The sequence below is a fragment of the Physeter macrocephalus genome, chromosome 4 (assembly GCF_002837175.3).
Source record: "Physeter macrocephalus isolate SW-GA chromosome 4, ASM283717v5, whole genome shotgun sequence".
Classification (NCBI taxonomy): domain Eukaryota; kingdom Metazoa; phylum Chordata; class Mammalia; order Artiodactyla; family Physeteridae; genus Physeter; species Physeter macrocephalus.
Window position 1 is genome coordinate 110,758,099 of NC_041217.1, and position 11,501 is coordinate 110,769,599.

The 11,501-nt window shown below is 35.9% G+C and overlaps 1 protein-coding gene across 7 annotated transcripts in view; it reads left to right on the top strand.

The window, feature by feature from the left end:
• TTLL7 (tubulin tyrosine ligase like 7) overlaps nt 1-11,501 on the top strand; it is a 153,509-nt gene that overhangs the window by 97,972 nt on the left and 44,036 nt on the right. For all 7 annotated transcript variants that reach the window (XR_003679579.2, XM_007116755.4, XM_028489214.2 and 4 more), the window contains exons 11-14: nt 3,005-3,152; nt 3,238-3,311; nt 4,405-4,540; nt 8,555-8,641. Coding sequence is in view for 6 of the 7 variants with exons in the window: in XM_007116755.4 (XP_007116817.2) it covers nt 3,005-3,152; nt 3,238-3,311; nt 4,405-4,540; nt 8,555-8,641 (445 nt within the window). In the remaining variant the exon portion in view is untranslated. The remainder of the gene's footprint in view (nt 1-3,004; nt 3,153-3,237; nt 3,312-4,404; nt 4,541-8,554; nt 8,642-11,501) is intronic.

Consider the following 11,501-nt stretch of genomic DNA (forward strand, 5'->3'; position numbering starts at 1 on the left):
AGCTTTTCTCTAAATGTTTGATAGAATTCACCTGTGAAGCCATCTGGTCCTGGACTTTTCTTTGTTGGAAGATTTTTAATCAAATTTCAGTTTCAGTGCTTGTGATTGGTCTGTTCATATTTTCTATTTCTTCCTGGTTCATTTTCAAAGGTTGTGCTTTTCTAAGAATTTGTCCATTTCTTCCAGGTTGTCCATTTTATTGGCAAAGAGTTGCTTGTAGTAGTCTCTTATGATGCTTTGTATTTCCGTGGTGTCTGTTGTAACTTCTCTTTTTTCATTTCTAGTCTTATTGATTTGAGTCCTCTCCCTCTTTTTCTTGATAAGTCTGGCTAAAGGTTTATCTTCTCAGAGAGCCAGCTTTTAGTTTTATTGATCTTTGCTATTGTTTTCTTTGTTTCTATTTCATTGTTTTCTGCTCTGATCTTTATGATTTCTTTCCTTCTACTAACTTTGGGTTTTATTTGTTCTTCTTTCTCTCGTTCCTTTAGGTGTAAGGTTAGATAGTTTATTTGAGATTTTTCTTGTTTCCTGTGGTAGGATTGTATTGCTATAAACTTCCCTCTTAGGCAAGTAGTGTCCTTATGTAGTGTCCTTCCTTGTCTCTTGTAACATTCTTTATTTTAAAGTCTATTTTATCTGATATGAGTTGTGTTTCCCACTTATAGAAGTTCCTTTAGCATTTGTTGTAGAGCTGGTTTTGTGGTGCTGAATTCTCTTAGCTTTTGCTTGTCTGTAAAGCTTTCGATTTCTCCATTAAATCTGAACAAGATCATCACCAGGTAGAGTAATCTTGGTTTTATTTTCTTCCCTTTCATCACTTTAAATATATCATGCCACTCCGTTCTGGCTTGTAGAGTTTCTGCTGAGAAATCAGCTCTTAACCTTATGGGAGTTCCGTGGTATGTTATTTGTCATTTTTCCCTTGTCACTTTTAATAATTTTTCTTTGTCTTTAATTTTTGTCAATTTGCTTACTCTGTGTCTCAGTGTGTTTCTCCTTGGGGTTATCCTGCCTGGGATTCTCTGCACTTCCTTGACTTGGGTGGGTATTTCCTTTCCCATGTTAGGAAGTTTTCAACTATAATCTCTTCCAATATTTTCTTGGGTCCTTTCTCTCTCTCTTCTCCTTCTGGGACCCCTATAATGCAAATGTTGGTGTTTTTAATGTTGTCCCAGAAGTCTCTTAGGCTGTCTTCATTTCTTTTAATTCTTTTTTCTTTATTCTGTTCCACAGCAATGAATTCCACCATTCTAGCTTCCAGGTCACTTATCGATTCTTCTGCCTCAGTTATTCTGCTATTGATTCCTTGTAGTGTATTTTTCATTTCAGTTATTGTATTGTTCATCTCTGTTTGTTTGTTCTTTAATTCTTCTAGGTGTTTGTTCTTTACTTCTTCTAGGTCTTTGTTGAACATTTCTTGCATCTTCTCAATCTTTGCCTCCATTCTTTTTCCAAGGTCCTGGATCATCTTCACTATCATTATTCTGAATTCTTTTCCTGGAAGGTTGCCTATCTCCACTTCATATAGTTGTTTTTCTGGGGTTTTATCTTGTTCCTTCATCTGGTACATAGTCCTCTGCCTTTTCTTTTTGTCTGTCTTTTTGTGAATGTGGTTTTCGTTCCACAGGCTTCTGGATTGTAGTTCTTCTTGCTTCTGCTGCCAAGACATAACATTTAAAACCTGCAAATATAATTATTCCCTTCTCCTTTTAAAACTCACTCTCTCCCCTCCCCCATTGCCTAAAGTTCAATTTGAGACTCAGTAACCTAGTCTTAAAGCTAGAAGGCTTTAATTAGCTGAGTTTCCTACATTCACCCATAGCTCCAGACATACTAAATGACTTACAATTTTCTGGACGTGTTTATTCCTTTTCTCAAATTATTCCTTCTGTCGTGTTCACTTGTTGAACTCCTGCCACTCAAACCTTAATGTTGTTATGAAAGGTAATAGATCAGTTTCCTAACACCCTTGCAAGTTCAAGTTGTGAGGTGGTGCATACTTGAGGCAAAAGAACACTATTATCTAGGGCCTTGGCCCAGTATTCTCAGTGCAATCCCTTATTGAATAGACTGGGACCACCTGTAAACTTAAGCATGTCTTTTACCTCTCCACACTAGAATCTGGCCAGATGGCCTCCTTGTACCCTTTCCTTTGGTTTACACCTTCATCTGGGCCCTACCGGGCTAATGATATTGCAAGGCATGGAAATGTAAGCTCAAGAATAAGAACTCTACTTTTTCCTATGGCTGAGGGCAAAATTGGCTTTGCCTTTCCTTTTTTCTCTAGAGTCCACCCTGTTCCTGCTAGATCTTTAAGATTGGTATATAAGAGTGTAAGTTGGAGGGAGAGAGAAGAGACCTCAGGCTTATCTGATCATACCAGCTACATGGGAGGGAAGTGAGAGAAAACAAGTTCAGAGGAAAGCACTCTCACAACAGGAATTTTCCAATAAAAATCAGACCACTATGAGTAAATTTGCATTGTTGGGCAAAAATGAGAAGGACTATGCAGATGTTTTCAATTCAGCAATGATTGTTAGGCTGAGATTCCAATCTGAATTGAAAATATGCTGAAGAGTGGTCAGTATAAGTGAGAATGCTTAAATATAAAGGGCACTGGTTGAAGGAAGAGAAAGGAAACAACATTTATTAAGGACCTATTAATGCTACCCCAAGTTAATCTTTATAAGAACTCTAGGAGGGAAATGATATTGTTAGCATTTAATGGATGGGAAAACAGACCCAGCAGTTAATTGACCTAAGGTTGTATTGCTAGTAAGTTGCTATACTGTCTCCATTTTATCTTGTTACCTTCAGAACTTCTATTTATTGTATGGAGATCCACATTTGATGAATGAGTAGGTGAATATAACGTATGTGAATATATAAATTTAATAAACACTGATTCTTATCCCCACTGGGTCCCCTCTTCTGCTGATTCTCACAGGGATAAGGTTAGAGCTTATTTGAATTCTTGAATATGGTCTTGTGTTCTATATTTTAGGACCAGTGATAAAAGGAGAAACTTGGCTAAACAAAAAGCTGAGGCTCAAAGGAGGCTTTATGGTCAAAATTCAATCAAAAGGCTTTTACCGGGTTCCTCAGACTCAGAACAGCAGAGACATCAGTTGGAGAGGCGGAAAGAAGAGTTGGTATGAAAAATTTAACAGTGTACCTGCAATTTGAATTGCGTAATTCATTTGTCAGGTTTTATTTGTAAAATTTCTTCATTTCTAGAAGGAGAGACTCGCTCAGGTACGGAAGCAGATCTTGAAAGAAGAACATGAAAATCGACACATGGGGAATTACAGGTAACTGTGCTTTTGTTTTTTAATAGATTGAAGAAGTGAAGTGTCAAAACAGAAGTGTCTGCATTTTTTAACTTTTAGGCTTATTTTAAGCACTGTTTATTTCATTCTGAGAAAGTGCTTTTTGTTTAATATATTTCCAGAAAGAAAAGATAGTTAGCAAGTAGATGGTTCAGACTTGGGGAGAGCTCCTGGGGTGGTTGTGTGAAGTCTTTTCAGGCTGATGTTATCATGTGACCTTATTTAATTATAATACACTATTTTGAAAAAGTCAGGTTTCAGGTCTCTTAGTATTCTTTCTGTCAGTTCAGAGTGGTTGCTGTACTTTGTTTTAAGTTCAGATATATCAGGAACCAGGCAAATAATGAAAATGTTTGGAGGAGGCAGGTATGAGACAATAGAAAGGGGTTTGGACTGTACAGAACTGGACATCCTCCACAGTATCACCTTTGACAGGAGAAAAGGGGACCCCCTAAGCTCTTTGTGTTCTTGGAAAGACAGCCCCTCCTCCCAAGCTTTGACACTGACTCAGCAGAATTAGGAGGATTTGACGTCATAGAGCTTCCCGCACTCCTGGTAAGATGTTCTTTCCAGCCTTAACACTATCAACAGTGATGATGAGAACACATTCCTCTTACCCTATGTCTACCTAATTCTCTCCACCAGAGAGACAAATTCCACCACCCCTCAAAAGATCATTAGGATTAATCCCTACATTCTTGTATACATCAATAATCACACTGAGTCTAAAACTTCTCAAATTATCCCTCATCACCTAAATTCTCTCCAGTAAACTTCTGTATTTCTCAATATGCCCAATAGTGATTCTTCTTCAACCACCTCCCCTTGACCAAACCTTTATACTGTGCCTTCTGGAACTGCATTGTTTAATGATAATTCTCTAGATAAACTTCAATTTGTATTGGTAACAAATGAAAATTTATGGATTTCTTGTAACTATATTCATCTTTACTTCTAGCACCTAGTAAAGTGACTGACAAGAGTAGATGGTCAAGAATTATCTATGTAGTTGACCTTAACTCTTGTGCTATGATAGCTTTTTTTAAACAAGCTGGTTTATCTGATTTTATTGTAGGCGAATTTATCCTCCTGAAGATAAAACACTACTTGAAAAGTATGAAAATTTGTTGGCTGTTGCCTTTCAGACCTTCCTTTCAGGAAGAGCAGCTTCATTCCAGCGAGAGATGAATAATCCTTTGAAAAGGATGAAGGTAAAAGAATGAATGTTTATAAAGAAAAAAAAAGAATAAAGCCACACAATATGTCTTTATAAACAACCCATGTTAGTTCCACATATAAAAACATTTTACTTTTAATATGCACTTTCCTTCCATTTTAAGTTGGTAATGTTTCATAACCAACCAAATGATTTCATAAATAAGATGTTTTTTAACAAGACAAGTTAAGCAGTAGAGAATGTTGATATTATGTTTTAATCTATTGTAATAAATGTTTTATTACAGAGTTATGTATACATAACTGAATAAAAAAATAGATTGAAATAACCTAGTGGTTTGTGATGTTCTCATTGTTTGAGAATGAGATATAACTATGAGTTACATAGTTAACAATATAGTTAACTATGTAACTATATTGTTACATAGTTAGATTGTAACTAACGTTATACATAATTTTTTCCTGATACTGCATAGACCTGGCATATGAGAAGTAATTGAAACACACACGCAGAGTAATCTGTTTGCCTTACTAAAAGGTCTGTTAGTTATCTTTTGCAGTATAATAAGCCATTGCATTTATTTGCTCATTATTCCGCAGTCTTGGCTGGCTGGGCTCAGTTGAGTGGTTCTTCTGCTGAGCTAGCTTGGAGTGAATCATATATTTGCATTTATCAACTCAACTGGGGATGGAAATCCAAGAAGGCTTCACTCCTGTGTCTGGTGCATCAGATGAGATAGCTGGAACATCTGGGGAGCAGGCTGGGTGTCTCTTTCTCTCTACATGACCATGTAAGGAGGGTAACTGGATCTCTTAATATGATAGCTCAGGGTTCCAAAATGGAGCATTTCAAGAGGACAACCCCAGAGTACAGGGACTAATCAAACCTCTGCTAGCATCATGCTTGCTAATGTTCCATTGGACAAATAAGTTTTTATTTGTTGTCTAAACAGTCAGTGGTCTTTAATAGTTTTCTAAGTATTCATATTTACTCACATACTTACCCTTTCTTGTGTTCTTCATTCCATCACACAGACCTATTAAAATTGTTTATATTTTATATTACTGGAAATCTCCCTAGTGTGATACCTCCAGTATCTTGGATACCCTGTTATATTGAGTGATTCAAAAATCATGATAAAGTTTATTATAGATAGATTTTGCTATGGTCTTTTCACTAAAATTCTGCAACAGGAGGATATAAAGCCATTTTCAAGCTGGCTAGGCCTAAGGGACAGAAGCAGAAGGAATATTGTATACCCCAATGCTCTTTTGCTTTAAATTTCCCTCTTTTGACATATGCAAGTATTTCCACCATTAGAATTATGTTCTGTGGTCTTTTTGTTTTTCCTGACCCAGACAGTGAGAGACCTTTGTTCATTTTCCTCTGCCTGTTCTATAATGTCATTTCTCTCTCCTCTGGATGCAGCCTCTGTTCCATCTTCCCATCACTGTGCTCCTAGAAATCCTAAGGATTCTGGAGCCAGACAGACCTACATTCAAATTCCAGCTCCACCACATGTTAATTTTGTAAACTTACATTAAACTATTTGATCAATCAGATCACTAAAATAGTAGTATTAAAATTATATTTGACAGGCTGTGAAAATAAAATTGAGGTTAATTAAAATAGTCTGTTTAAAGTACCTTGGCACATAATAAATAGGCTTCAAGTCTCAATTTGATTCTTCAAAATCTAGTTTAAATGTCACCACTTTGCCTGCCCCATTCCATTGATCTGGGAGCCTCTTCTTATATAACACTCACACAGTCTTCATTACTGTTGTTTTCTAATGAGTGTCAAAACTAGGTAGTGTGAGTCCTCAAATTTATTCTTTTTAAAAACTCTTTTGGCTTTTCTAGGTCCTTTCATGCCTTCATACAAATTTTAGAATCAGTTTGATTCTAAATTTTGATTAATTTTTTAATTACAAAAAAAGGCTGCTGGGATTTTAATTCGGACTGAGGAATCTACAAAACAATTTCTGGGGAATTAACAATACTGAGTCTTCTGATCCATTAATATGGCATATCTCTCAATCTACTTGGATCTTTAATAACTCTGCTGTGTTGGTAGTTTTCAGTTTATAGTTTTTGCACATCTTTCATTAAATTTATTTTTAAGTATTTGATGTTTTTGCTGCTGTTGCTGGTAATATTGTTTGTAAATTTTTTTATTTTTAATTTGTTGCCAGGATGTAAACACCTGATTATTTTTGTATATTACCCTTATATCTAGCATTTTTATATATTGTAATTTTACTAACTGCATTTCAAATTATTTTTTTATTTTTATTTTGGTTACTTAGAAGTTTGTTGCTTAATTTCCATACATTTAAAAAGTTCTAGTTTTATTTTTGGTAAAGTTTCTAGTTTAGTTCATTGGTGTTAGAAAACATATTCTGATTTCAGTCTTGTAAAATAAATTGAGACTTGCTTTAACTCAATATGGTACTTATATTAGTGAATGTCCAAGTCTACTTGAAAATAATGTGTACACTACAGGCGATGGTTATAGACTTTTATTTATTTACTTATTTATTTTATTTATTTAATTTTTTTGGCTGCGGCGGGTCTTAGTTGCAGCACATGGGTCTTCATTGAGGCATGCGGGATCTTTCGTTGCAGCGCGGGCTCTTTGTTGCAGCGCTTGAGCTTCTCTCTAGTTCTGGTTTTCCATCCATGCCTCTATCCTCCTATTCTACTACATACTCAACTAAAATTGCTATTGGAAAGACCCAGCAGGCGAAGAGAACCAGCTCTGTGGGACTCTTCTAGATGTCTCAGTAGCCCACATGACCTTTGAAAACTCCATTGGATTCTCTTTACCCCCACAGAATCTCTGTATTATAGACCTAATCTCTGCTCATCTGTGTCCAGACCTGACAAATGAACGTAAAGTAGAAAGTGGCCACTTATCTCTGCTCACCTAGGGAGAACTTTTCCCTCTCTGGTATAATTCCTTTTACACTACTTTTATCCACAGCTTTCTAATGTCTTAAAAAATATGATTATTTAGTTTATCATCTTTTTTTAGCTCTTATGATGAAAATGCTGTCTATATGACCTTCTTTCTCCTAAACAGAAGCAGAATTCCTTACTTTTTAACTGTCTTGTGCTGCTGTCTTTGGAATCCTTTGTAGGATTCTTGTTTAATCAAACTTTATATTAAGAGTCTTTTGATATTTTAATAGCTAAATCTTAGATTGGGATGAAGAGTAACCTATTTTACAGATTTCCATTGCACAGTGAGATTTCTAGTTTCTCTAAAACCCTTTTTTTAAAAAAAGAAACACACATATAAATCATAAATATATAAATGAAGTTGTGATTTTTTATAGGATGAATAAATAACTCAATGAAAGCAGTTAACTCTACCTCGTTTAGTAAAGCTGTTGTACTCCTATTGCTCTGGTTTGCTCAACATCCACTTGGGTGTATGTTTTTATAACTTTACCCTTTGACTTCAAAGTGACTCTAGAAGAGCATGAGAAAAGGAGTTAGGCGTATAGAGTGAAAACCTTTCATAAAGTTCTAAAGATACTCGTGTGCAATAGTTAAAAATTTAAAAGTTTCATTAAATTGTGCCTATTACCTAAATACTAACATTAGATTGTTCTAAATGAAACTATTAGGCCAATCATCAGTGTTCTGTCTGCAGTCGTAATATTATTTTGCACTAATTGATACAGCAATGATTGATGAAATTGCAGTCTGGAAAAATTAGAGTGAACTTTTAGAAATTTTAAAGTGTCCAATAGGCTAATTTATTGAAGTATTGTATTCTAAGATTTTAATAGTATACTAGAACATAAGGATATGTTTGTTTATGATAATCAATACATAACAGATTTCAGCTAAGTATTATCTTTATTGCCAGGTTTTAGTGAAAGTTTCTTTAAGATGGTTTGCCATGACTCTTTATTTCTCATTTGATCTGAGCAATCTTTGTTAAATACTTTTCAGAATGCTTGTACACAAGATTAATAATCTTTTAATTAATTCTGGAGTCCATTAGTGATCACGATTTTAATTAAATATTTTTTAAGGAGGAAGATATTTTGGATCTTCTGGAACAATGTGAAATTGATGACGAAAAGTTGATGGGCAAAACTGCCAAGTCACGAGGACCAAAGGTGCAGTACCTTTATCTTCCTTAATATCAGAGTAGACTCTACTAAGGACAGTTGATTTCCACTTTGTATTTCTCACTGTAAGAATGACTGATGCCACTTTCAAGGAACTCTGTGGACTATGTTTCCAGTGAAGATGGAATTAGGAAGATCATGCTTTCTTATACTCAGGAGAAGCTTTGTTTTGTTTTGATAGTTTTCCTCATTTTCTGACTCTTTCCCTCATCTAGTGAAAGCCCTGTGAGTCAGGGCCAAGCAGGACCTAGAACTGGTACCCTCATTCTATACTCAGTATTATGTTTTCCTATCTCCAAACATATAATTATTAGAGATGTGTAGCATTATAGATCAGGCAAATCATGACTCCAGAGATCCTAATGGGGAGCCCCATCTTTTGCTGGCACGGCAACATTGAAAGTTTGTAAGGAAAAGTAGTTACAGTTTCTAGGAAGACATAGAAAGCTGTCATGCTGGCAAAAATAGGCAGGTGTTTGCTTTACCTTCATCTGCTCTGTGGTGATGACATCCACATGTTCTTTTGTTACATGTCAAAGTCCTTGCTAGTAGAGTAGGAAAGAGTTGAATTTGTAAAGTCTTGGAAAGTTTTTTCATTCTGCTTTTTTTCACTTTACATTTCAGCAATACTGAACTATTACTATGTCCTCACATCATGCTCTGTCATGCTTTCATGCTTTTTCTGTACGCCTGGAATGCTTGCCTATTAAAAGAATAATTGATTCATTGCTTGATTGATTAGAGACCCCCCTCCTAATCCAGCTAAACCATTGCTGCTTTTGTGAAATCTTCCCTCATTCTCCTAGTTGGACTTAGATCTTCTGTCCCCTCCTTCTATTGCTGTACCACAAATGACACTTTTATAGAGCAGCTGTGACAAATAATTGTTTGCATGCTTGCCTTAGTATGAGCTTGTAAGTTCCTTGAGGATAGGAGGTGTATTTCATCTTTACATCTCTAGCACCTAGCACAGCATCTGGCACTTAGTAGGTTCTCAAAACCATTAGTTAAATTTGTTGAATGTGTCCACAAGGACCTCACTGACTAGTGGAAGGGCAGATAGGTGAACCAAAAACCAGGGTATATTGTGGCAAGTACTGTAATTAAGGGAATGGGAAGTGCTACAGCAACATAGAGAAGAAAGGGATTGGTAGATTATGGATGGCTTCATAAAGGCAGTGCCATTTGAATTGAACATTAAAGGCAAAGACATGGAGGTATGATGCTGCCTAGGGTGTTGGAGAAATGACAAGGAATTTGGTATGACTCAGGTGGAAGATTCTTGGACAGTAAATTGGTGCAAGATGAACCTGGTAAAAGATACATATCTGATGAAGACCAGAGACCTTGAATGTCAGGCACTGTTCTTCTGAATTATGTATTCTATATCAAAGACTGTAGAAGATTTTGTTGATAATTCCTTTGGAACAAATTTTTTTTAGAGTATCTGTAAAAGTGAATACCTTCATGAGTTATTGCTTCATTTTGGAAAACATTGGAAAGTCTCTAAACTTTGTATATTAATTATTTACCAATTTGGCAAACCAGATATGAGGCAACCTGGGGGCACAATATTCATGGCAGATTGGCAAATGCAAAGGCCTAAGTCAGTCTTCTACTGTCTTATATTTTCCTTTGCTTCATCAAATAAGGCTTATGATCCAAATAAAAATATAACCTCCTAGAGGGCAGAATTCACACTGTGTATTTTTCAACCCCTCTTATTCCAGGCAAATTGTAGGAACTAACAATGTATTCATTGAATTGAAATGAATTGGTTAGTTCCTATAGTTATTAACACCAGAAATATTTCGAAGTGTTGAAAACTGCATAATCAGTCTGAAGTAAAAGTATTTTTATAACTTCTAACCTTAGGTATACTGAGGGTCTGGAGTGAGCCAAACTTCAAAGCAGCCTTTCCTTTTTAGAGGGTTGTTATCACATGTCAAACACTGATTTCCAGTGTCTTTACTGGTAGAATAATTGAAGGTTATCAAGGTTAAAATAAACTTGGGAGAAATAACTTTTCACTTATTTGAGAATCTAAGAAGTATTAATTAGCTATGTAAATAATATCACATAAAGTATTAGCATTGTTCTTCAGCCAAGTGCTAGGTACTTGTTTTATTGTTCTTTATGCCATTTATATATATTTTAATATATGAGGCAGTTCATAATACAATTGGACATAAAAATAAATGGTATGGTTTGTGTCAGAACTCGACGCCGGTTTACAAATTCCAATTTGTAGTTAACGGCACTGTTTGGAGTTTATGTTGCTGTGACTTCTTATTACTTATTGCTTTAACAGTGTATTGGTTAACAAATCCCAAATGCATATATGACACAAAAGTTCAACTTTCCGTTTCCCTTTGTGATTATAGGATTGAGTAACTCATTATGTAGTCAAGCTCCTTAAGAAACTTTAAAGCTGTTTGCCTACTTGAAGGAAGGCACTATTAGCAAGCCTGATTGTGCCACTGTTTCTAATGGGTATGCTAGACTTCTGAAGAAACATCCTTCCTCTAGAATTCATATTCCCTAAGACTATCAAAATGTTTGATGATTGTGTTACTGGTAAATGTTTTTATGCATATCTCTTTGAACATTGTTAGTGCTCAGTAAATATTAGACTATCAAAAGGAGAACTTTTTTTTTTTTTTTGTGGTACGCGGGCCTCTCACTGTTGTGGCCTCTCCCTTTGTGGGGCACAGGCTCTGGATGCGCAGGCTCAGCGGCCATGGCTCACGGGCCCAGCCGCTCCGTGGCATGTGGGATCTTCCCGGACCGGGGCATGAACCCGTGTCCCCTGCATCGGCAGGCGGACTCTCAACCACTGCGCCACCAG